This window comes from Apodemus sylvaticus, chromosome 23, assembly GCF_947179515.1.
Source record: "Apodemus sylvaticus chromosome 23, mApoSyl1.1, whole genome shotgun sequence".
NCBI lineage: Eukaryota > Metazoa > Chordata > Mammalia > Rodentia > Muridae > Apodemus > Apodemus sylvaticus.
This window is the reverse complement of record NC_067494.1, coordinates 13,148,623-13,176,044: the sequence shown is the minus strand read 5'-3', so window position 1 is coordinate 13,176,044 and position 27,422 is coordinate 13,148,623. Positions and strand designations below refer to the sequence as shown.

General features: G+C 41.6%; 1 protein-coding gene across 4 annotated transcripts in view; it reads right to left on the bottom strand.

The window, feature by feature from the left end:
- Positions 1-27,422, bottom strand: part of Pde7b (phosphodiesterase 7B) — a 342,947-nt gene that overhangs the window by 31,005 nt on the left and 284,520 nt on the right. For all 4 annotated transcript variants that reach the window (XM_052169419.1, XM_052169420.1, XM_052169421.1 and 1 more), the window contains 5 exons: positions 18,194-18,345; positions 15,086-15,149; positions 13,775-13,870; positions 11,153-11,253; positions 8,508-8,639 (listed from right to left, as the gene is read on the bottom strand). In XM_052169419.1, coding sequence (XP_052025379.1) covers positions 8,508-8,639; positions 11,153-11,253; positions 13,775-13,870; positions 15,086-15,149; positions 18,194-18,345 — 545 coding nt within the window. The remainder of the gene's footprint in view (positions 1-8,507; positions 8,640-11,152; positions 11,254-13,774; positions 13,871-15,085; positions 15,150-18,193; positions 18,346-27,422) is intronic.

The window sequence follows — 27,422 nt, the reverse complement described above, 5'->3', positions numbered from 1 at the left end:
TGGAAGCTGAGTTAGGCTTCCTATATTTTCAGATAATGCTGGTTATTCTTGGATTTCTGATGGGGTTGAACGACTACTTAGAGTCTCATAGCCAGCCCAGGCTACATAACTTGAGAGAACATATTTGAGAAGATAGTTTTCCTATAGTATACAAGCTAAAAAAGGACATAACAGATATGGATTTATATGCCTTTTTAAAGTTAGGATAGACAACAGTGTTCTACTTAACTGACAAAAATGATAGACTTAGGTGTGTCTTATATTTTATAATTACAAAATGGCTGAGACTGGAGAGATGGCTCAGCAGTTAAGATTACTGACTGCTCTTCCAGAGGTTCTGAGTTCAAATCCCACCAACCACATGGTGGCTCACAGCCATCTGTAATGAGATTGGATGTCCTCTTCTGGAGTGTCCGAAGACAGCTACAGTGTACTTACATATAATAAATACATCTTAAAAAAAACCAAAAAAAAAAAAAAACCCAAAATGGTAACAGTTGTGCTCAATTTATATTTGAAAGAAAAGTTGTTTTTTTTTTTTTTTTTAAATTTGGACAGAAAGGGTGAAAAGTACCAGAATTTCCCCCCAATTAATTTAAATATTAATACAACAAGAAGCCTGTGATTGGATAGGGAAAAGCAACGCGGAATTAAGCGTTTCTGAGACAGAGACAGGGACAGGAGAAGAGGAGAAGGGGGAGGAGGAAGGAAGATGGAGGAAGAGAAAGAGGATCTAGATTCCGAGTGGCTGTAAATAGCCACAGTAGCTATAAATATAATGAAGGATAGGATGATTGGGATAACTAGTCTAATCTAGGCGGGAAGCTTGTATCATAATCAATTGGCTCTGAAATTATTGTGTGGGCCTCTTGTGAATTGGGAATTTATTGCTATATAAAACTGACCGATAATTACAAGCTTCAAGAGTTTTGATTTACTGGGTTAAGGGGATTTGTGACAACTAGCCGCAGGAGCAGATGGCTGAGAAGGTGAATCAGAGCTGGGAAGACCGCCACCTGGGGCTAGCCATGGAGGTGGTGAGACTGAGACTGTCTGCCAGAGCACAGAGTAGCTGGGTATAGTGCAGGATGGTGCCAGTTTTAATATTTCCAGCGACATATGCGTATGCACCTGTGTATGTATGTTTGTGCTTCTTCATATATGTATGTGCGCACCTGTGCATGTATGTGTGTGCTTCTTCATATATGTATATGTGCCTGTGCATGTATGTGTGCCTGTGCATATATGTGTGTGCCTGTGCACGTATGTGTGTACCTGTGCATGCATGTGTTACCTGTGCATGTATGTGTGTGCCCGTGTTCCCTATGCTTGTACCCATGTGGAGGTCAGAGAAGGACACTGGATATACTTCTTATTGTGGTCTGTCTTATCCAAGAAGGCTGTCCCTCTGAGCCTGGAGCTAGGCCGGTGGTCAGCAAGCCCCAGAGAGCCTCCTGCCTCTGCCTCCTTCCTACCCCCGGTGCTAGGGTTATATTGGTAAATTGCCACACCCAGCTTTTCACTTGGAATTCATACTCTCAGGTCCTTATGTTTACTTCACAGGTGCACTTACCCACCGGGCCATCTCCTCAAGTCCCAGAATTTTACTTCAATGGCATATAGTTACATCTGTAACATCTTCTATTATAACATTACCATAATTCTCTGCAACAAAAATAGGGCTATAAGCTGAAATTCTAATTTAAAAGATTTTCCTAATTTGGGCCTATAAGAATTAAATAGTTTTTGAGATTGAGTTTATAGTGTAATTGTTATTAGTGACTAACTGGCCTTTAAAAGCACAGGAGTATTGCAAGTTTGGAAGAAAAATGTGCTAAATAATCAAAGTTACTGGTGCTCGTTTTAGGAGACCAGTGTGGGCAGGATTCTGGAGCCTCAAGCAAAGGAGGCATTTGGACATTTCTGATGGTTCGGCTTCAGAATGGGTAAGAGGCAGGCCTGCTTCTGCAAGATGGAGAGGGGGCGATTGTGTGCACTGGCTGAGGGAGTAGAACTTTGCCTGGATAGCCTCGCTGCCCCATCCCAGGCAGGCTCGTGGGAAGGCCTAACCATCGCCTCTGCACACTGCTCGGAGGCCTGCCCGCATTCCCAAGGGTGCACATGAGCATTTGGAACTTTCTGCTAGCTGTGACTACTATGGAGGACCAGGGACATCGCTTATTCATCTCTTTGCCTTATATAGGCCACAGTGTCACATAGAGAAGGAAATGCTTGTTGCATTGGTCAGTGTGAGCGATACCTGCACCCTTGTGTTTAAAGTCTTAAAGAATTATTCAACGAAAAGGAAATAAGATTTGAATTTTGGGCCAATCTCTGGCAGAAGCCAGACTTGGAATGCTCTGTTGTAAAATCCTCAGACTTTTTGTTCAAGGCAAAGGTATCTTTAAATTATTATAGCAATCGGCTCTTCTTCATCACATGTTCACAGATAATGGGATAAGGGACTCCAGGAGTGAAGAGTGAGGTAGCATTTGTGAGACCACTATGAAGAATTTTAGAATCATTCCAACCCATCCTGCATAGATTACTCAGGTTACATGACAAACATCGGGACATTCGCTAACACTAGCTGTGCGCTGGACACTGGCAACAGAGAGCGAATGCACGGCAGAGATTGCTGTCCACCTGAGACGGGAGCATCTAACCAGGCAGTGGCCGTTTTGATGGTACACATGGGAATAAGGGAAGGGAACACTGAGCTTATGCAGGAGACATGGGGAAGACGGGTCTTTAGAGGCAGGGGATTTCAAGGAGGAGAAGATGTTCAAGATGAGATCAGAAGCGGAGTGAGCCAGAGTGGACCCAGAGATCATATGCATTATATTCGAGCAGAATATACCCCGTGGTAGTGCATTTTGATTACAAATGGGCAGGAGAGGGAGTGTGTGGAGACCGGAAGTCACTGGTGATCCTAGATGACAATGGCTTGTCAACTGGAGCAGCCCTGCTGTGATGGGTGCATCTGACCTTCACAACAACCCATCCCATAGTTCCAGAAAAAGTAAACTGAGAGAAAGAAGACAAAGTTCAGAAATGGTCAGTGGGCTGTGAGCATAGGACAAGATGATCCCACCCTCATGTCCCCTGACACCCTAGCCAGTTTGGGAAAATGCATCAGACAGTGATCTGTCTGCCCTGGAGAACGGTCAGTTGGGCAATTTCACATTGTCCCAGTGACAATTTGTATTCATATCTCAGACTCCACACATTTGCAGTTTTAGAACAGTCTTTTAAAATTCTTTTACTTATTATTTAGTGTGTGAGTGTATGTGTTTATGTGCGTGCATGTGTGCGTGCGTGCGTGCGTGCGTGCATGCATGTGTATGTGTGTGTGTGTGTGAGAGAGAGAGAGAGAGTGAGGTTGTCTTCTGTGCATATGTATCTAGAGCTTACTGACTGACCTAAGGTGTCTTCCTCTGTTGCTCTACACCTTGTTTTTGAGCCAGGATCTCTCCCTGAGCCCAGAGCTCGCAGTTTCCATGAGAGTGGCAGGGTCTCATTGTTCCTCTGCTTCCCCCTGTGCTGGGGTTAGAACCAGCTCTCATGTGGGTGCTGGGGATTCAAATGCTGGCTCTTGGGCTTGTGTGGCAACCAAATAAACAATCTCCCGAGCCCAAGGATAATCTTTACCTTAATGTTGAAGGAATAAACTTCCACCCTTGTGGCCAGAACAACTATTTAGAATTTTAATCTGGAAAAAACAAAACCCTTACCACATCGAGGGCAAAACAACTCCCTCCCTCTTTTTCTTTTCTGAATTACCAACTACGGTATGTCCCAGGGACAAAACAATCTGTTTTGATTGCTGGCATTTAATAAACCACCAACACAGGTTTCAAATTAAATCAAGAGGCTGCCTGTCAAGCAGTATCTGGCACAGCTAAGTCGCTGCCATACAAGGCAGCTTCTTTCTCTTCCTTCTGTTCTTTCTTTCTTTCTTTCTTTCTTTCTTTCTTTCTTTCTTTCTTTCTTTCTTTCTTTCTTTCTTTCTTTCTTTCTTTCTTTCTTTTCTTTGTGGTAACGGGGCTTGAACCTAGGGCCTTGTGCAGCAGGCAATCTCTCTGCAACTGAGCTATAGCTCCAGTTTTCCTTTTCCTTAATATTTTGAGATGGGGGCGGGGATGTCTCTCTAAATTGTCCAGGCTGGCCTTGAACCTTCAATCCTGCTGCTGCCATCTCCTTGGGTAGCTGGGATTGCAGACTGTGCCACTGTGGCTGGCTGCTCGCATTCTATTTACGGGATGCTTTCTTTGATGAAAATACTCAGAGTGATGTTGATAAACTGAGAGTCTGGTCTCCAAAGGAATCAGACGCTTCCCCGCTTTTAAGACTCGAGGATGCAGGAAGAAAAACAACAGCATGGATGCGGTTTGTGTTTTCATTCTTAATTGCTCACGAAATGACTCTGGAAATAACAGTTTCTGCCTGGCTCTCGCCTAACAAACCAAATGGTCTCCTTGGAGATGCCCCAAGGGCCTCATCTGAGTGTCTCAGAGGAAGAGGAGCATCTTGAGTTCAAAATAAGATCTTGGTCGTTGACAAACTTCTTGCCCCGGCTTTACTAGTGCTTGGCTGTTCTTTTCTTCCTTCATATACATGATCTGCCCAAACCAATTTTGACTCTTCCTCACAGAGTTTAATACTCTACCTCGAATACCTTTCGTCCTGCAGAATTTATAAGGGTATGAATAATCTTTCTTTCTAATTACATATTTGAGGAACAGCCATAGAGACAGACATTCCTTCTGGACTGTCAGCCTGGTGTGTGTGTGTGATTTAATCATTAAAATAAAAAGGAGACTGGGTAATGGAGGTGCAAAAGGATCTCTGTGAGTTTGAGGCCCGTTTGACCTAAGTCTCTACAAAAATGAGTTCCAGGACAGCTAGGGCTGCACAGAGAAACAATGTCTCAAAAAACCAAACTACCTACCTACCTACCTACCTACTTACCTACCCACCTACCTACCTACCAAACTAGATAACTGGAGTTTAAATTGTTAACCCACATCTCCAATTGCCTGTACCACTTACATGTCCTCTAAACATCATAGAATGGGATGATCATAACGTTTCATGCAAGATTTAATCATTATATCATCCATGTAGCAATCTGTCTGTAGTTAATACGTAGTTGGAACCTCTCAAGAGGAAGTGCATTTTAAATGAAACTGGAATCAACTCTCTTAGTCATTGTGGTAACCACTTTTAAATACTATGCCTATACTTAGCAGGTCCCTGAGCCTCTCTGTGACTCTGTGTGTATGATGATGAATAATGTTGTCACATGGAGGCATAGACAGTAACTTCGAGGGCCTTCCTCTCACGTGCTTCCGTCCCTCTTGGTCTACCTTCCTTGACACATGACTGCTTTCACCCTGAGTGAAGCACTGGGCCTTCTGTGGGAAGTCTGTGGCATTGGCCCCGGTTGGCAAGTCAGCTTGAGAATCTGGTCCAGACTGCAGCTGATGGGAGGATGCCCTCTGCTGACCCCGCCTCCACTCCAGCTGCCCTGGCGCTCACTTATCTCAGGGCAAAGGCACGCGCCTCGGAGTGGAACCTCACACCACGATCTCTATCAGAACTGAAGGAGAAGGACATCAGAGGAAGGAGAGGAGGCAGTTCTTTTATTTACGGTCAGTCTGGTCTGCAGTGAAGTCACGCACGGGATGTTCTCACCGCTGCATAAATCAAGGCTCCTCTCCAAGTGGCGCTCTTGTTGATTAAATGTGTAAGCAAGTATAGTTTTTGTGTTTCCTTGTATATCTATCTTGCTCAGTGTTTTTGAGCCCTCTTCTAAATTGTCCCTTTCCAGTCTCCCTTTCCCTGTCAGGAATCAGACCGCATAGTCTAGATTGTTGAGACTTCTGGAGAGAGCAGTAGTTCACTTTACTGCACTGAGTAAAGTCTTTAAAAAAAACTATACCTATATATGTTCTTTAGTTAATTCTTCAAACCCTGTTCAAACTAGAATTAAGTTTGTTAGGATGACTCACATTTTCAGCACTTGAAGTTGAACTAATATTTAGGGCAGAGAGTATGTCTTATTTGTTTTTGGATTCCTAGATTCCCCACTGATCTCTGCAATAAAAAGTCAGCAGTTAAGAATGCATAAGACTACACATTGCATTGAAAATCCTGGAAATTTGATTGTATTAGAATATTTGCTTTTAATAAAGAGAACAAAATAAAATTATTAAACATGACCTGTACTTCTAAAACTTTGAGTAAATTTATTATAGCTGGGTAGTGGTGGCACATGCTTTTAATCCCAGCTCTCAGAGGCAGAGGCAGGCAGAACTCTGAGCTTGAGGCCTGCCTGGTCTATAGAGCAAGTTCTAGAACAGCCAGGGCTCCTCAGAGAAACCCTGTCTTGGAAAAAACAAAACAAAACAAAACAAAAAGAATTTATTATTTTCTAGAAAGTCTTCAGTACCTGAATCAGATTGGAATATCTATTTTGTGATTTTGTGATTCTATTTTTATTAATTACAGGTAAGAACTTAACTCTTTATAATTAATAATGTTTGGCAAATTTGGTTTTATGACTTTAGTTTCTGGCATACCTCCTTCTGATTTGTCTGACTGAGAAAACAGTTTATATCTTTTGAAATATTTATTTGTGTGTGTGAGAGTGTGTGTCTGTGTATATAAGTGTGTAATTTGTGAGTATGTGTATATGAGTGTGTGATTGTGTGTGTGTGTCTGTGTGTGTCCTCATGTACAGGTCAGAATAATTTTCTTGCGCCCCCTTGTGGTATGTCGGGATTGAACTCAGGATAACTCAGAAGTGAGCGACTCTACTCACGGTCATTTCACTGGTCCATACTGTGTCTTTTTATACACTACATGCTAAAGCGCACTTTTATAGCCTTTATTTTAAAGTACAAATGAGTCAATACCAGTAGGAACTCCATTGTTATGATTTTATAGGATAATAGAAGTTAGAATGATGTAGGTTTTCTCATTAGTTGGGATGGATCCAGCAGCCATAGCTAATGGATTTTCTTTGTGTCATGCAATGCATGCATTTGAGAAGGTCTGTGTTGGCAGGAACAGAAAGTTTACTGGGTTGTGGGGGTTGGGGTAACTCAGGACAGCCATTTATGTCCTCCTCCCTATTAAAATGTTTTCATCAACCAACGATGTTAGTTCCTGAGATGGATTTGAGAAATTAGTTTCATTTTGGTTTTGTTTGTTTGTTTTTGTTTTGTTTGAGACAGGGTTTCTCTCTTTTGTCCCGGCTGTCCTGGACTTGCCTGAAACCAAGCTGGTCTGGAACTCACAGGGATCCTCCTGCTTCTCCCCAGCTTTTTGGCTTATTTTTAAGCTCACCATAAAAGCAAAAGAAACAAAAAACCAATTGTATCTGTAGGTGCTGGCTGACTGGCTTGGGATCCAACACCAAACACGATGTAAGTTTCTGTATGCATGCTTGGATTGAGAATAGCTTTTCTCCATGTTCCACTGGTACGTCATTGAAATAAATACACACCTGAGCTGAAAACCCTTGCTTAATGGAGCTGTTATATGACCATCTATTAAGAGTTCTATTTTTTTTTCAAGACAGGGTTTCTCTGTGTAGTCCTGGCTGTCCTGGAACTCACTCTGTAGACTGGCTGGCCTTGAACTCAGAAATCTGCCTGCTTCTGCCTCCCAAGTGCTAGGATTATAGGCATGCGCCACCATGCCCGGTGAGTTCTATTTTTTTTAATCATACAATTAAAACAAAATCTAAAGTTGGGATAGATGACTCCCTGGTGTGAATTACACTGAAAACTCCCACCAGCCAGCGTCTGACTGAAATCCTAGCACTCAAGGAGCTGAGGCGTAAGGGCTGAGAGTTCGAGATCAGCTTGAGCTACACCATAAGTCTGAGGCTAGACTGGCTCATGGGAAACCTTACCTCAAAACAAACAACAACAAACAAGAAAGTTAGGAATATTTTGAGAGTAGTAATGTAGGACTTAAAATATCTTAAATGATATTATAATGATAAGGGTCCTTTAGGCCAGCCAATCATATAAAATACATATCTTATCTTTTAGCATACCTTTTACTCCAAGGCCAATAAAGTTTAGAAATGGGTCCAGAGACTCAAATCTGAATCAGAATCACATGTGGGAAACGGGTATTTACGATGTGTAAGATCCAGCTTCAGCTGACCACTAGGGATGTAACAGTCTCCATGGAGACACATACTTTAAGCCACAAGGGGGTAGGTTTGTGGATCCTGTTGACTTAGGACACTTTCAAAGCTGCTTTGGAACCAACTGAGTTTTTCTTTTGGATATCTTTGTACATCAGTTTAGCTTTCTTCAGGGGATAGCCTGTCTCTAAATCAAGCCAAGATGTTTGGATGTGGTTCTGTCATGGAGGTTGACCTTCAGCGAGGGCCATCTTTTAGGGCAAGAAGGTTCAAACTGTGTTCCTAAGGCAGCTGGCACCCCATCTAGCTTTGTCATTTTTAATATTTTTTTCTCTTTTACCTGATACAGGTTGGCAAGATGGTGGTTAGTTTTGATCAAAAATGGCTGGTTCACCCCAGGGTGGTCCACATCATGAGCTGCGGCAGCCAGAAGTCCAAGCATGATGTCCAGAGGTGTCAGGAAGCTCGCCAGCTGTTAGAAAATAAAATCCGGAGATTGATTGGCGTCGGCCAACAGAAAGGCTTTGGATGTGTCTAAAGCAAGCAGAATGGAACACCGCCCAGGCCCGGCAGCCAGACCTCCGGCCTCCGAGGCAGGCAGCCAGTGAGGTGGCAGGCACTCAGGGCTGCAGGAGTAAGAGGGGCGTGGGCGGTGACTGGGTGAACGTAAAGTGTGTTCTCCCTCCTCCTGCACACAAGGTCGTGGCTGCAGTGGCACAGCCTGTGGGCAGCACTGCTGACTGGTGGGCAGGAGAGGCAGAGGAACCAGCCTTCCTCAGAGAAAGTGAATTGCAAATGGAGAACAAGTTAGTTGAAGGAATAGACTTATAGAATCATTCATGTTTCCTTGTTTAAAACATTCATTTAAAAATATTACTATGCTTTCTCCATCCCTGTGTGTGTGTGCCTGTGTGTCTGTATGTGTGTCTGTGTATGTGTGTGTGTGTCTCTGTGTGTATATCTGTGTGTGTGTGTCTGTGTCTGTCTTTGTGTGTCTGTATGTGTGTGTCTATGTGTCTGTATGTGTGTGTGTCTATGTGTCTGTGTGTCTGTGTATGTGTGTGTGTCTCTGTGTGTATATCTGTGTCTGTGTGTGTGTCTGTGTTTGTCTCTGTGTGTCTGTATGTGTGTGTCTGTGTGTCTGTATGTGTGTGTCTATGTGTCTGTGTGCGTGTGCCTCTGTGCGACTCTGTGTGTGTCTGTATGTGTGTGTATGTGTCTGTGTGTGTGTCTGTGTGTGTCTGTATGTGTGTGTATATGTCTGTGTGTGTGTCTATATGTGTATGTCTCTGTGTGTGTCTCTGTGTGTCTGTATGTGTGTCTCTGTGTGTGTCTCTGTGTGTCTTTGTTTGTGTGTATATCTCTCTCTGTGTGTGTATCTCTGTCTCTCTGTCTCTCTGTCTCTCTGTCTCTCTGTCTCTCTCTCTCTCTCTCTCTCTCTCTCTTTCTGTGTGTGTGTGTGTGTGTACAGGCCTGTGCATTCCATGGCATGTGTGCGGCCTTCCACTTTGGGATCTGGGGATGGAACTTGTCAGGTTTGAGACAAGAGCTTTTATCTCTGAGAATGTAACCTGCCCGTCCTTGATTCCGTTTTTAAAAGCCTGCCTTAGGGATTGGGCCCAGGGCCTCTCCTGTGCTTGCCAAGTACAAGACCACTGACTTTAGCCCCCAACCCTGGAGCATTTTAACTAATACATATCCTTGTCACTTCTTTGAAAGAAGTAGATGGAATTGCAAAATCTGCGTACTTCTCAACACGGACTAAAGGGTCGGGGATGCATGATAATCTTCAAATTCTGGTCAGCCAGGAAAACAGACAGGAAAATGGGAAGTCTGGTTTAAAGTATATGAAATGATTTTTAGACTGTTTGGAGGCTGAAAAGGCCTTTGGTTTACAGGCGTACCGCGGATTTCTAGCTTCATCCCGGGATGCCTTTGTTTTTAGCGGCTTATGTTAAAGTATCTGTGTATTTAATAAATTACTAAAATTGATGGAACTAAGCAGATTCTTGGATTTGAATATTATTTAAAAAAACAAGAAAATTCCTACTGTATATTATACCAAAACCCTAATTTTTTTAATAGTGAGGAACTGCCTCAATTGTAAGAACCATTGCACCACACTATCATTATGTCTTTATTCTCTGGTTTTGAGTTGGTCCATTGCATCAGAGCATGCTTGCCAAGAGGTGTTGGGCCTTCATAGACTTTCATGGATTCTGAATCAAAATTTCCCATTGGCCAAGTAGAACTTGGACTTGAAATTGGAGCTTTCTAATCCTATTTATTGATCAAAAACCACAAGATGGGATGCACTTTCCAGTTAAGCTTGGTGCGGGCAGTGTTTGTGGTAAAAGTCCATCGCAAAGTGGTAGTCTTTAGGACCACTGAGAATATGTATATATGTGTATATGTGTATATGTGTATGTGTGTATGTGTGTATGTGTGTATATGTGTATATATGCATATATGCGTATATGTGTATATGTGTGTATGTATATATGTATATATGTATACATGTGTATCTGTGTATATATGTATCTGTGTATCTGTATATGTGTATATGTGTGTATGTATATATGTATATATGTATACATGTGTATCTGTATATATGTGTATATATGTATCTGTGTATCTGTATCTGTGTATCTGTGTATATATATATATGTATATATGTATATGTGCATTTGCATGTATATACATATACATACACACATACACACACATACAAGAGGTAGGCTGGGATGTTTTTCTGGCCTCATGCAGCCTTGAAAAATTAATAAACTATGAAAGGAAATATCAGAAAACCCACATCTCTTTTCATGGCTGTGGTAAGATTTTCAGAGCTGACGCTGAAAACCGTTCATATGATAATAATTTGCATTCCTATTGTGAAGGATTCCTAACACTGGGTACTTTGGTGCTTGGCAGTATGCTGACTTAGCATCTCCAGAGGGCCGAGGAGGCAACTAGGCCTTGCTTTACCTTTGGCTCCTTCAGGTAACAGTGCATGGCCTGGGTGACGTCGGCCGCGTGGACAGCATTGTGGTATGGGTTGTAACCATGGTAATCTTCCTGAACCATAACTAGGAGGGAAAGAGAAAGCTGAGTCAGCTGAAGTCAGAGTAAGAGTGACACGGCACATAGAACTTGTTTGAGGCGCTTCTTGCTTAAAAACAGCAGAGCTTCTAGAGTGCACAGCCTGAGGAATCCTGTAAAAAAGAAGGCAGTTTGCAAGCCTTGCCCTGGATCTTGGTTGTTTGTAATGGGGAGGATGGGGGAGAGAAAGGCCAGAAGGATTTGTGAAGCTGATCTCTTCCATAGATCACCCGTTCTGGCATCTCATGAAGGCTCTCATTCACAGGAAAAATAAACATGGCAGTAAAAGGACAGCCTTATTTCACACCGTCTTTCAGTTATCTAAGTCTGTTGCCATTTATTAGTAATGTGCCGTAGATGTTCTCTTTCGGAGTCCGTGTGTTTTGGAGTCCTGCTGTCCAGTGATTGGATTACCACTTGAATAACAGTCATCCAAACAGATCCTGGCCTCTGGCAGGTAGCTATTACAGCGGCACTGAGCCAAGCAGGGCCTCCTTGGTTCACGTCTGCCCTATTCAGAACATCATCTTTCATGCCCCTCTGGTGCAAAGCAGGAGGTACCTAGTCCATGAGAGGCAATACAGTTTGGGTTTGCTGCTTATAGAAGAAGCCAATATCCGCGTCAGCGTCTAACCGAGTCCATGCTTGGGATGGAACATATTCAGCGCGTATAGAATGTCCAGACTTACAATGGCCATATTCTTTTAGTCTTGCCTCAAACCTGGCTCCAGATTCTGTTTGTTAACTCAGATGCCAAGGTTGTATTTCTTATATGTTCTGGGGGCACACGTGTGTCCCAAGAATCTGTATCTCTTTAGACCAATCAAAATGATTTGGCCCTTTTCACAGCCATTGCTTTGCTCCAGCAATTAGAATGCAATTACCCTGAGGTTGTTTACACTTCTGGAAAGGAGCCAGGTTGTGGCCGGCTGGTTACACATGTCTCTGCCATGCTGCATGCACTTTTTTATTCAGTAGGCTTGTTTCATGTCACACATAAACTCCAGCTCTGACACGTGTTTGTGATGTACAAATTACTTAAACACAATCCTCAACTTTCTTATAACAATGCCCTGGGTCCAAGTGTTCTCTGCCTTGGAATGAACCCTGTGTTAATTACATGCAGTCCTTGAAAGAGGATGCAGGAGATGTAAGTGCCGTGTAAACCCGGTGCTTTTACCTTCCTCCTGATGACACCGAGTCAACTTTAGAATTCATGGTACTGTCACATGACCAGTGTGGCTGGAACCAGAAATGTACTAAGTATCAGAGGCAAGCAATCAGGGGACTAGGAATCTTCCTTGGAGAATTCATAGGAGGAGATAAATAAGAACATTCACAGAACCAAAGAGGAACTGGGCTACTTTTAGGGAAAGGCTGATGGCCGTGGTAGTGGTGTGTGTAAAGATGGCGGCGGCCCTCGGCCTGCGTGTGACCTGAGGTCTGATGCTTACTAGTTTTTGTTCTCTATAACTGTGGAACAAGTGGTGATAATGATGTCCAACTTGTGGGTTTCTTCAAACAATTAGAAGTGATTTACTTAAAGTATCCCACCCACAGTGGTGGAATGTAAATCGTAGTTATAATTCATTTTAAGGATTTTCAGCAAATCGTGTTGTGATCATCATTATCTCACTGGGATTCTTTTTTTTTTTGGATTTTTTTTTGAGACAGGGTTTCTCTGTGTTTCCCTGGCTATCCTGGAACTCACTCTGTAGACCAGGTTGGCCTCAAACTCAGAAATCTGCCTGCCTCAGCCTTCCAAGTGCTGGGATTAAAGGCTGCCCAGCTGTCTCATTGGGATTCTATTAGTATGAGAACATACCAGAATTGTCTTGACACTTATATACCCTTGGTGGTTTTCTTTATAGATCCTTAATGTATTGTAAGCATAACACATTAAGCTAACAACTATCAATGACTTAGGACAGATAAGTTATATTTTAAAAACTAAGATTAAATCTTTTTATGATTAATTTGAGGTCTTTTTCTATCATGCTGTGGTTAACAGCTTATTTAAAATTATTTCTGTTTTTTTTTTGAGATTATATTTTTATCACTTTCTACTTCCCTTTTCTCCCTCCAAACCCCCATATACTTTTCTTTGCTCTTTAAAATTCACGTGTACACATGCGCGCGCGTGCGCGCGCGCACACACACACACACACACACACACACACACCCCACACTACACATATATACATACATACATATCCCCAAATGCACAAATATAACCTGCTGTAAATGTTACTTGTATGCATCTTTTCAGGGCTGACTATTTGAATAACCAATTAGTGTGCTTTCCCTGGGGAAGACTGTCTCCCATTCCCAGCATTCCTTGGTTATCTGTTGCTGCCTGTGTAGGGTTTTGGCCTCGTGGGCTTTCCCCTATGTCATGTTTGTTGAGTCCTATGTTCAGCTCACGTTTCTTGATACTTGCAACCCACGAGTAACACATTGTCCTTATTCCATGGTTGTATAGGGACATGCAAGAAAAAAAAGACTTACCCAAAAACCTGTGCAAGGTCACCATATCAAGCTTGAAATGGTGAATGAGCCCATGGGCGTTGAAGAGGTGACACAGCAGAGTTACCAGACTGTTCCCTGCAGGGGAATAGGCACTTGCTTTATTTTTATTAAACAGCCAACCAACCATCAACAATAACAACAAAACACTAGCAAGAGTGAAAATAAGATTTAAGTTCTCCAAAATAAGGTTTCTCTGATAGAATAATTCCCCACTTTTCATTTGAAATTAAACACATTACAATCTTTTTCTAGGTTTCTCATTATAGTGTATAAATAAAATGAACTCCCATCTTCTCATGCCAGAGGAAGAGAAATTAGTAAATGAAGGAAGTTGTCTGTTGAGTATGTATGTGTAATTTTAAAAACACATGGACTCTCAAAATAGGCTTTAAATCACTTCCATGTCACTTTTCGCTGTAGAGATATTAAGCCACCATATTCAACAATAGTAGCCCATTCGTCCTGTGACATTTATCCAAGAGAAGACTGACTGATACTTCACAATTCAGCCAACAAGAGCTGCAAAATTAAAGCTATAATAACAATATTCAAGAGATATTATCAAATAATAATTATTTTGAATTATAATTTAATATATTCATTATTAAGATAAAGTCTCATCATATCTTAGTCTAGGCTAACACCAACATCAACATTAAATGAGGTCTTTCCCTGCCTAATGCTATCTACACTTTTTAATAGGTGGAGGAAATTTTATTTGATTATTTTGTTAGGTAAAGCTTTTATTAGGCATAAGACATGAAAGGAAGACTTAATGGGAGATGTTTAGTTTTCAGCTACAGCCTAAGCTTTTACATTCTTTCCCTGGCAGTTGCTTCCTTCTGAGGATGCCAAACTTAATCTGAGCAATACCTGAAATGGGCAGACTCAGCGTAAGAAGCATCAGTCAGTACCTTGTCTGTAGGAGACAGCACTAGTCAGATGTGATCCTGCGTGCTCACGTTTCGGTCACTAACAATGAGCTCTCTACATTTGGACATGACCAGGGTATTCTGTGAGGAGAGAGTACAATCTGTGGTTTCCTGACTCTTTGGGGATCACGGTTCAGAAGGAAACCATCCTACCATGCTAAGGTCAGATTAGGTCCTCACTCTTTATCTGAATTCATTTTCCCTTCCATGGTCTGTCCTGACTGACTATAGATTTATGCTAGTGAGAAAAGAAGGGGGAAAAAAGCAATTTGTCTAAAAATACAAATTGTTTCTCATGAAATGAATCTACTTTATGGTGTGTATTTTATTGAGAATCCTTTGGGAGGGGGTAACTTACCATTTGTCAAGCGATCAAACAAGAAGATGTCAAAGTCCCACGTTCCAACTTTGGAGAGCATATACTGAGAAGGCAAACAGAAATAATGCGAGTGAAGCACACAGAGACTCAGACACTTCCAGACATGGTGATTTAAACGATTAAGAAGTTGGAAACTGTCGCATTCTACTCTATGTACAATGGATTTGGGGTAAACCCGATTTTGCTCCCTTCACTAATGTCAGCGCAAGGGGCAGACTCTGAGTTTAAACTACCTGGTCTCTGATCAGCCACTTGTCATCCTGGTGGTGGACCTTGGTTACACCCTTAACTTCTCTGACCCTCATCTGAAAAAAGGTGTCTGATACCATCTTTATCATATGCTAGAACAAGGTAGTGCAATGTGCCTCCAGTGCCTGACACAGTGTTGAATCACAGGGAACACAGGCATACGGGTCTGTCAAACCAGGGTGTGTGCTGTAGCAGAGAAGCTTTGCAACTTTTTTTTTCTATTAGTATTTGTGGTATTTGGGATTAAATCCAGGGTCTCCATACCAGGCAAGAACTTGGTCACTGAGCTACAGCTCCAGTTCTTATAATAAAAAGTTAAAAACAAGGTGAAAACCATTGTAGAGCACATCATGTTGTTTAGTGTGGACTGCACACAAAATTAATTGTATAGGGAACTGAACAGTGAGTAACTGACCACACCAGATCATTTGAAGACCTACTGTGTATAATGAAGACTTTTTTTTTATTAAAAAGCAAGCCATATTTAGAATTAAATGTGACATAAAGGTTGAGGTGGTTAATTCTCTCTGTACCACATTGTCATAATAACATCTTCTAACACTGCACTGTCAGTGACAGAACACTCATGGTGAGTTCTCTCCTCTAGGTAGCCACATATTTAAAGGTGATGTTGAGATACAGAAAAAAAAATAGAGCAGAAATCTGCCTGTCAATTCCACCCATCTCTCTTTGAAGACATTTGAAGTCACCAGTGCAAGGACTAACTCATGTTTCTCTCTGCCCCTGAGTGGCTCTATGTCCCATGAAAAATCCAGTGCCTTAAATGGCTTGCTCAGCCCTCACAATGTTTTCAAAAACAAAGGGATGATTGACTGTTTGGGGTGAACCTTTCCCCAAATCCTATAATGCGAAAGACAGAGTCAGGCCCTGTCTTCTGACAGGCAGATTTCTGCTCTATTATTTTTTTCTGTATCTCAACATCACCTTTAATTATGTGGCTACCTAGAGGAGAGAACTCACCGTGAGTGTTCTGTCACTGACAGTGCAGTGTTAGAAGATGTTATTATTGATCTCCCTTTCAACAAATCAGTCAACTATCCAACACCTAGTCAACTGCCCACCAATCATCACCTACTAACCAACCATCTACCAACCAAACACCAATCATACTTGAAATACTAATCAATTAACTGACCACCCAACCAGCCACAACCAACCAACCAACCACCAACTACCAATTAATCAACAACTACAAACTAATCAACCAACTACCAACTTACAGCCAACCACCACCAACCAACCAACCAACCAACCACCAACTGCCAACCAACTAATCAAGTAACTACCAACCAACCACCAACTACCACAACCACTCATTATTTCATTTCACCCTTGGGTTGTTGTAAAGTCTAACTTTTATCCTTTTGTAGACAAGATATTGGAATTTGGTTCTTCTGGCAGTATTTATTGTTCATTTTTAGTGGCATATATGTAGCAGTATATCCTTATATGGAGATACTATGTATTATGTAAGCTACAAATGATTACTTTTGACCTTTGATTAAATGGTGGTGAGTTTACCCCTGAAATTTAAATTACTATGGCAACTTAGGCTGGAAGTAACTTGAAAAGTGTTTTTAAACAGCCACATATCTACCTCATTAGATCAATGCAGAGTGAAGAATAATTTATTATTAGAAGCTTTTTGAATGGCTTAAAAGCATTGCCAGGCAGTGGTGGCACACGCCTTTAATTGCAGCAGTTGGGAGGCAGAGGCAGGTGGATTTCTGAGTTTGAGGCCAACCTGGTCTACAGGGTGAATTCTAGGACAGCCAGGGCTACACAGAGAAACCCTGTCTCGAAAAAACAACAAACAAACCATCAATAGGCTAATGTGTGTGTGCATCAAGAGCCGAATGTAGAGTTGTGTTGATAATTACTGGAGATATTTTCAGTTGCCATTATATAAGCCAACACTTTAGTTTGCTTAGCATTGTATAGGTATGTTTTACACACTTTTCAAAAAAATTTATTTATTTCATGTATGTGAGCACACTGTAGCTGTCTTCAGACACACCAGAAGAGGGCATCAGATCCCATTACAGATGTGAGTCTGTAGAGATCCCAGGTTGTGAGCCACCATGTGGTTGCTGGGATTTGAACTCAGGACCTCTGGAAGAACAGTCAGTGCTCTTAACCACTGAACCATCTCTCCAGCCCTACACACTTATAAAACTAAAAATAGCTGTTTGAACTCTCCAGTGTGGTCATAAGCTAAAGAAGCCTCTGCTGCTTTATTACAAAGTTAGCTAGGTTAACAAATATAAGGGAATCTAAGCATTCAAGCTGTTTTTTTTTTTTATTTAAAAGTTGCTAGCAAGCGTAGGTGATGCTTCTCTTACCCAGCATGCTTTTATTCTAGTCATTATTATTATTCTTCCCTCTGAGAATTGTTGCCAGAACTCTGACAATCCATAGAGAAATTTAATATCATAGTAGAGTGTTCATCCCAATTTTTGCCCAAGTGATGTCAGATAGATTGCTTAAAAAAAATAGTAAGTAAAACTCCAGCCTCTACATGAGAAGACTGCGCCACTGCAGACGTTCTGCGTATTTGGCATGAGTGTATTAAGCACAGGGACACACTTTACCTCAGGATCCGGTGTGTAGATCTGTAATTACCTCTAAGCAGTACATTGTTCTAGAATCTTCATTTTGTGTTTGAGGAAATAAGTGTAGATGTGCTAAATAACAAATCCAGGGTCAGGAAACCCCTGAGAGGCACAGTAGGTGTCAGACTCAGGTGCCGTCAGCTGGAGCAAAGGCTCTTGGCCACTGCCTACTGCAGGGAGACCTGGCAAGGGGGAGCTGGCTTACCCTTGCTTGTCCAAGGTAGTCTTCATCCAGAAGGTGAAGGGGGTCCTGCGGCACAATCCCTTGGAGAAGTCGAGAGGCATGGAAGTATCTCTGGAAGCTTAACAGTCTTTTCACCTTTTTCTTGGTGCCGATTTCCCCCGAGTGTGTGGTATCTGTGGAAAGGAATCACAAGCAGAATTCATGTGTTTAAAAGAGGGATTGTTTTCTCTGTGTAGAGAAAATTATGTTAAAAGGAGAGACATTTAAAAGACACTTTAAGGGCTAAATTGAGTTGAATATGGTCTATTAACTTGACGTTTGAAATTCTTCTAATAAATAAAACAAGCAAACAAGGGATCTTCCTGCCCTTTCTTTCCTCTGCCCCTCTGTGTCTCTCTTTTCTTTAGACAGGGTCTTGTATGTAGCCAAAGATGACCTCATGATCTTTCTGCTGAGGCTATTGAGTCCTGGGATTACCACACAGAGCTTAGCGCTTGCTACATATTTTGCATACACTTTTCTTATATAATTCTGGATGACATGAACTGTCATGAATTAAAAACTTCGCTTTTGGGTTTGTTAATTTCTTATATTCCCTTCAGATGTGAGAAGGTTGGGAGAGAAATGTCTCCTGTTTTCTGAGGAATATTATTGACTAACTCGCAATGTTGCAAAAAAAGCGAAGCGGTTACATGCCTTGTGACTGTGTGCTCTCTTGCACTGGGAGTTGTAAGGGCTTCAGCTGGGTGGCAGAGGCCATTCATACTCTTGTCTTATGGACCCTTCAAAACTTGATGCTGATACTGTGGTGACTGCATGGAAATGTGCCAGGTTACCACATCTGGACATCTGTCAAGGTATGTCTTATCTTAAATGAAACTCTGCAGTCACTCTTGAGCTGCACACGCGATGTCTTCAGCAACGTTTAGACATGGAGTTAATTTAGGAGTCTGGTAGGAAAATGTATAGCTGATGTATAGAGTAATTTGTTTTCTTCCATGTCTTCTCCCATCTTCCCATTTCCCCTACGGCACTCAAAATTACCACTAACGAGAAAAAGAAAGCCGGGGAAATGCGGAACAGTGAATGACCATCTGTAACTCATTACTTGGCTGTGTGGAGCATGGAAAAGCGTAATTCAGGGCCACAAGAGCAGCTCTGCTCTGAAAACACTGCCTGATTAAAATTACTCGTATTTAAAGCCAATGTAGATTTCACCCATGGAAGGAGGCAACCGTGCAGGTGGAGATAAGAAGAGAGTTGTGTTTGGGGTTGTGTTTGGGACACATATTAAGAATGCTCTCTGTCAACTTCATGCTGCAGACAGCGTCTCCTTTCTATGAGTTCGTTACAGTAAGACATCAAGTGAAGGTACTCATTCATTTATTAAACACACACACACACACACACACACACACACACACACACACACACAAAACCCAGAGATGGGTGGTGGTGGCGCATGGGAGGCAGAAGCAGGTGGATCTCTGTAGACCACCTGGTCTACTAAAGGAGTTCCAGGACAGCCAGGGCGGTTACACAGAGAGGCCCTGTCTTGAAAAACAAACCAACCAACCAAAACAACCAACAAACAAAAACAAACAAGCAAACACAAAAACAACAAAGAGACCTGAATAACTTTTAGGGGCTATTCACTGTCCTAGACATTTCAGCGAGTAAAAACAAGATCTCTGCCCTCTTTGAAGGGGCAAGGTAGAGAGAGATTGAAAGTGTGTAACACAAATGAAGAGAAATAAGAAGTGAAGATATATGTGATGAGGGTAGCAGGCACAAGTGTGACTGTGTGTGTGTGCGTGCAGAGAACAAGGGATCAGAAATTCCATCTCAGTAGCAGTCAGCACTGGCTTTAATGAGAAGACAGAATTTGACCTAAATTAGAGGCACTGAGGGAAACACCTCGGGATGTGCCTTCCAGGTACAGAAACTGGATCAACCAACTACCAGGAGCGGGAATGTGTGTGTCTAGGATTCTGGAATGGGCACTGAAAGGAAGGACCAGTTCCCGAGAAGAGAACAGAGAGGATGGACTGAAGGATGAACTCTAGCAACAGCAGCTAGCCTGGAAAGGAGATGTCTCAGGAAGTTATTGAAATAGTCCAGTCAGGAGTGACAGCCGCTGAGATGCAGCAGTGACCGGGAAGGGTAATGACAATTCTGGCATTTTGGTTTCTTTAAAAAAGAAACCAAACCCCAGAACTATTAGAAGGCTGCATTTTCACTTTAATCTCAGGTGTGGGACACCTCACCTGAGATTGTCCACAGCACCTGACTATGATCTGCCTCGTTCGGGGGCGTGACTCTACCAGTGGCAGAGAGTTTCTTGGATCCTGTGACATTTGGTATTAAGGAGACTTTTCCGAGAGTATATAAATGTTAGGGTCTGCAAGAGGCGAGGTGGGTTGTTGATTGGTTGATTATTGCTTGGTTGCTGCTGGTCATGGTTAATTAGTTGTGCACAAAGGAGAAAGAAGAAATTAGATATCCTGATGGTGAAGATCAAACTTGCCCCAGGAAACTTGACATTCCTAATCAGCAGGGAGTGGTCTAACAATAATGTCACCTCCTTTCCTCTCTATCCATTTTTTTTCTCTCCTATCTAGAGTTCAGAGGTCGGGAAGGGCAGGGGAAAGGGTGGAGAAGGGCGAAAGAAAAAGAACCCACACGGTAGCACAAGACAGGCTACAGGGGAGAACATAGAAATGGCGGTGGACCGTGAAAGGTTCTACCCAAGCTTTTTTTGCCAGAAAAGGTGGGAGAATGATCTGCTACCCCTTGAGATAGAGGAGGCTGCAGTGGAGCAGTTTTTATGCAATGAATTTGGATGTCAAGTTCTGAGCTTGAGAGAGAACACAGGGTTAAATGTACCGGGTGAGACTCAGAGGAGATTAGCCAGAGTGAAGGAAAACAACCACGAGAAATAACCCAAGCTTGAAGTGTGGAGTGACCCCACTCCATCTTCAGAATGGTACAGAGAAGAACAGAATCATGGGAAGGATAATTGGGAGCAAATGGAAAGTAGGGTAATCTCATTTCCTGGAAGCCTTCCGAACAAACACAACAGCATGAGACACTAAATATTGGATGCTGTTAATGGTGCCGGCAGGAACACTGACTCTGTACACTTAGAAAAGCACATACTTTACCGTATGCACACACAACAACTCCTTTTAGAGGTGGATACATCTTGCACTCGGGGAGCAGACCAGTTATTGCACCAGGACAGAAGATGTCCGTGTGAACTATGACACACTGCACTAGAAAACGAGAATTTTAAATACAATGGGATCATCTAAGAGATGGGTGGGTGAGATGGCTCAGTGATGCTCATTGCCTAGTGTGACGGTCCGAGCTGGATCTCCAGGACTCACAAGTGGTTCTCTGCAAGACTGATTTACACATGCTCCCCTCCCTTCACACCATATGACAGAAGGCTTTAAGAGATCCCTTTAAGCAAAAGGGGAAAAGCTTGAACTTCAAAATAAATGATGGAAGAATAAATTTCAAACCTCCAAACAAAATAAGAAAAAAAAATCAATGAGTTTATAGTGCAGCAGGCAAATGCTTAAGACAAGAGAAAGCTTTTTGCAGAGAGTGAAGACCAGTAAATGCAGGAGAAACAACAGGATGGGAAAATTGCCATTTTGCAGCCATCAAGGTAATAACTGAATTGGGCCAGCATCCTTAATGGATATTACAATGATTAAGGAAAATTTAAAATGCATCAGGTAATTGCATAATACCACAGTATCTTTCTGCTTATTAATTGGACAGAGAAAACGGAAATGGCAGGTTTGTTTGTTTGTTTTTTTTTCTTTGTTTTTTTTTTTTGTGGCTGACTATGAAAAAGATACTTTTTCTTTTTTTTAAACTAAGTATTCACCCCTCCTATTCAGGGAAGAAACTGGCATCTCCTTACACATTGCACTAAGGTACAACTGCAGAGATGTAATGCTCCTGCTCAAAATGGGAAAGTGACTTCCTCAACAGAGAGGAAGTATCAGAAAAGTCCAGGGTGGGGGAGGGGGGAGGAACAGGGGGCAGCATCAGGTGTGGGGAGAGACAGGAGAGAGGCCCAGAGGGCCAGGAGAATGAATGGAAAATGGCAGCTGTTGGGGCTGGGGGATATCTAGGAAGTCCCAGAGACCTGAGATGGGGGCTGCTCCCAGGAGTCAATAATGCAGGTGACCTTAGCCAAGATGCCTCACACTGGGGGCACAAGACCCGAAGAGGCCACTGCCTGTAGTCAGTGGAAAGATGGGGCACCAACCCACCCACAAAACTTTTCCACCCAAAATTTGTCCTGTCTAAAAGAAATGTAGGGACAAAGGTGGAGCAGAGACTGAAGGGACAGCCAACCAATAACCAGCCCAACTTGAGACCCACTCCATGGTCAAGCACCAATCCCCAGCATTATTAACGACACTCTTTATGCTTGTGGATAGGAGCCTGGCATAAATGTCCTCCGAGAGGCTCTACCCAGCAGATGACTGAAACAGATGCAGACACCCACAGCCAAACATTGCATGGAGGTGGAGACTCCTTATGGAAGAAGAGCTGGGGGAGGGATTGAAGGAACTGAAAGGGATTAAAAACTCCACAGGAAGACCAACAGAGTCAACTAACCTGGACCCCTGGGAGCTCTCAGAGACTGAGCCACCAACCAAAGATCATACAGGGGTTGACTGAGGCCCCTGCACATATGTAGCAGATGTGCAGCTCAGTCTCTATGTGGGCCCCCCAACAACTAGAGCTGGGGCTGTCCCTAACGCTGTAGCCTGACTGGAATCCATTCCCCAGTAGGACTGTCTTTTTTTTTTTTTTTTTTTTTTTTTTTTTTTTTGGCAATACAAAATAGAAAATAAAAACCACTAGAGAGCTGGAGGGAAGGAGGGAGGTATTTCTGTTCTAATGATGAGAACGTTCTTTTCATAAGCTTTAGATGATTTACAAAGTAGCAGCTTCTTTGTATCCCAACCTCCCTCATCACACAGCTTCTCCCTCCGCCATGAAAAATGCTTAATAATCCTTAGGTTTTTAGGAGAAATCATGCTGTGTAAAAGGGACATAGTTTCAGTTACACAAAACCATAATGTCCTGGAGATGGTTGTATAGCAATCTGAAGAAATGTAATCAGCTTTAATTGTACATTCAAACATGGTTAGTAGTGCGAATTTTATGTTATACACACATTACCTTAATTAAAACACACTCAAAAATTTCAAAGACATTTCAGATGATTACAGGATGGTACAACATGAACCAAAGATAATAATTATGTTTTAATTATAAAATTTAATTTGCTTTAAAATTTAATAAAATAAAATTTGAAGTCTAGAAATGTGATAGAATGTGCATATAGAACACACAAGATGCCAGGTTTGACCTCCAGATTGACACATACATGCATGCACACACATGCACACACATGAACATACATACACCCAAGTACTTACACATACGCACACACATGTGCATATATACAACCCTTTAAGAGGAGAGAAAACAGGAAGAAAGGTATCCGAGACTATGTCAGGATGGACAACTCCTTAAAGAGTTTTACTGTGCAAGAATGAGGAATATGATTATATTTCCATAGAGAATTGAGTCAATTCTTTCAATAAATAAAGGAAACAATTTTTCCTCTATATTATAAAAACCAAGCCTAAAATGAAACAGCCACATAGCAGCCTACCCTTTTTCATATTCTGTAAACATTCTCCTGCTCTAAAACAATAAAGGAAAATTTCTTTGTCACCTCAAATATGCATTTATTTATATATTGGAATCAGAAATAGACAAGATAGCCCAAATGGTGGACATATGCCATCTGATATTGCAGACGAATTCATTTTAGTATATAGCATGACAGGCAGATTATAATTAAGACAATGGCTGCTAAATTGGGCTGCATATAGTAAACATAGGCAATAGGAAATGTTGGTTATTATTTATTAAAATCATCATTTTTTTTGAGTCAGGGCTTCTCTGTGCAACCATTTTGTTCTGGAACTCACTTTGTAGACCAGGCTGGCTTCAAATTTAGAGATCTGCGTGCCCCTGCCTCATAGGTGCTGGGATTAAAAGTGTGCACCACCGTAATGAAAAATTACCAGACTAATGGTCTGATAATCAAATGTTAGATCTATCTTTAGTCTTCAACTGGAGAAGAACAGAGCAAGACTTTCCTTCTAAGCACCTATATCTTTTCCCTGTAGACAGAATGTTGGTCGATTTTTATTTAATAAAAAAAATCTTAAAGTTAATTTCATACATTAGATTTATTTACACACACACACACACACACACTACACACACACACACACAGAGTCACTAAAGGCTTATGAATAAATAGAAAACATTCACTTCCTTAGTGTCTTTTACAGAGAATTTAGTAATTCTATTCAGTGGTCCAGGTTGGCTTGGAACTCATGCTGAGACTGCAGAAGGTTCTGCTTTATTTTTTGTGGAGGGAACGCAAGATCTTGAGTGGACAAAAATAATACTCAAAGTAGCTCTCCACAGAGGAAGAACATCAATAATCACAGAAAAGGAATTGATTTATCTACCTCAATTACGTATCAGTTTAGGAACTCCCATTCTGTGTTATGTGAGAAATGAAGAGCTAAGCTATTAAAAAGTAAGAGCGTATTTGGGAGAAACAATAAATTCCTTTAGAGACCACCATTTCACACTCTAAGCTGCGTTTGGAAGTACTGAAATGTGCTATTCAATTATTGAATAAGTTCTGGCATCATTGCTTCCAAAAGGACTCTGAGTAAACAGCTAGCTCTCCTTTTGATAATTAGAAGTGAGGTTATATGCGTCATGGACAGAAATTTAAATGTAGTTAAGTCTTATATAGCTCTACTAAACTCAGCTCAGAAAAATCTGGGGAGTCCTAACAGTGTTCCTAGTAGCAGAATACTAGTCCAGTTTAAGAGTAGCTGTTGCAGAGCGTGGAGTTGACCCTGTGCATGTCTGTTTGACTGTTCTTGTGAAATGGCCCTCATCTCAGTTGCAATAGTAATCCTAAAATGTTCCAGAATATTCCATTGCCTAATCTATGTAAACAGCGCCCCTAAGTGTGGAATTTATCTTCTCTTCACTTGTTCCTTTATGAATACTACCGGGATGAATGTATTAACACATTTTTGCATGACTTTAGTGCTAATTTTAGGGTTATGGAATTTGTATTGGCTCTGCCAGTATGGTAATTTGACGATTTCACAAGTTGGGATTGGCTTAATTGCAAACATTTTGGAATTTCTTCTTCATTTCTGAGCACCTCTCTGTAGAAGCTCTGGGTAGGGACTGGTCAGTGTGGTAGAAGAGACCACCTCAACGTGTATAGCCACCCATGTGGAAGTGCATCCGCATTATGGATGTCTGGGGATGCCTGGCTCTCCGGGCAAGTTCTCCATCAACTGTTACCAGGTGATGGCTAGTTAACAGCCGGTGCAGAGTGGCCCAGGTGACACTGAGGACAAAGAAAATGGTTGTTAAATGAGCAGAGTTGGACACAGGCAGATATAAGCATACAACCACTTGCATCCAGTATCGCGACTTTTGAACACTTAACAAACTGAATCTCCTGAGTAATATGCTCAAATTCCCTTTTCTAATTATCGCAATAATTATTATCATTAAACTCCTTGCTGAATCAGTGACCATTCACACTCTTCCTTACCCTTCTTTTATAGGGTTTTTACTCTGTCGTGTACCATGTACGGTTATGGATATAGATGACTGATTAAATACAGGGTTAGCAATCACTTGATAAAACTTTGTACCTTATGGTTTCTAGTACAAAAGCGTGTCAGCAATTTTCTCTCCTTGTCCCTTCTTTATGTTGGGACCCTTTGAGCTTCTCTTTTCTAGACCATTATAAATAGATAATAGACAAATGTAAACTAAATTAATTCCACTGTGTGTGCTTTAGAATATCATAGTATATCCTATTAATATTCACAAAATTACAATCAGCAAAAATAACATTAACAATTGATTAAATTTGGAAACATTTGATTAGTTTAGAAAATATCACTGATGCCCTTCTTGAATAATAAGCCAGTTTATTATATTTATCTATTTTACACACACACACACACACACACACACACACACACACACACACACACAAAGTTAAATGACAGTGTGCAGACTCTCTTCTTCTACCTTACGGGTTTCAGGGATTGGACTCACGCTGTCAGGGTTAGCAGCAAGCCCACTGAGCCAGCCACCTTTCCGATAAGCCAATTAAAAAATAAGATAATGAAAAAATTGTGTTTAGTTTTGAAATAGTTTTCCCAATGATCTTCAAAATCCAGTCCTGTGTTTCCTGCCCTGCTCTTTGCCTTAGCTGACCCCTGTTCCGAGCTCACCTGAGTTTATGTGGTGCAAAGCTCACTTTTATTCATAAGTCCGGTTTCCTTATTTAGTTTAAGGTCTGGAGACTGGATTCTTGTTAGTTTTCTTTAACTTTTCACAATCCCCTGCAAGTTGTATGAACACAAAATGATGGAATCCAATCTCTTCTTGCCTGCTGCATCTAATGTACTCTAAGTTCAAGAGCTCTGAACCTTGAGGAAACCAGGATCAAATAAATTCCAGTTCTCAAAATGCAACTTTAACGTAGATGAGATGGGTTGATTTTTCCAGCAGGTGGGGTCCTGAAGCACCCGGAACAGATTCCCAGTCAAACTTTCTCTCTTATTACATGTCCTGCAACTAAAGATTCAGCATCTCTGCAGAGCGGGGGTGGGGGAGTGGAGATGTACAGGATTGAAAATGTCCTGAAAGCAGACACAGGGTCTAGAAATGGAAACTATGTAGGTTAACACGCAGTTGCCCCACAGAAATAATGCTCTAAATAGGCCCCATTAAAAAAACAAAAAGGGAGAAAAAAAACTCTAAAGAGATTGTGTACAGAAAACAACACTGACAGATTTCCAGAACTTATCCTATGGATTTCCCTTTGATGAGTTATCATCTCAGAACGAGGCCCCTCTTCATTGCATTGTAAATGCATTGATTAATTTTCCATGTGCTTTAAGTAAATCTCACAGATGCAATGATTGCTGCATTGAGGTCTCACCTTCCAATGTTTAGCATCTCTAGACAGTAGTTTTCAGTCATTCGTAAAAAGAAGCTGCCAAAGAAACCTTTAAAAATAAAATATGACATGTTTGCCTCCCTAGTCTCTCAGGAGTCGCAAATGGCTATGATTTTG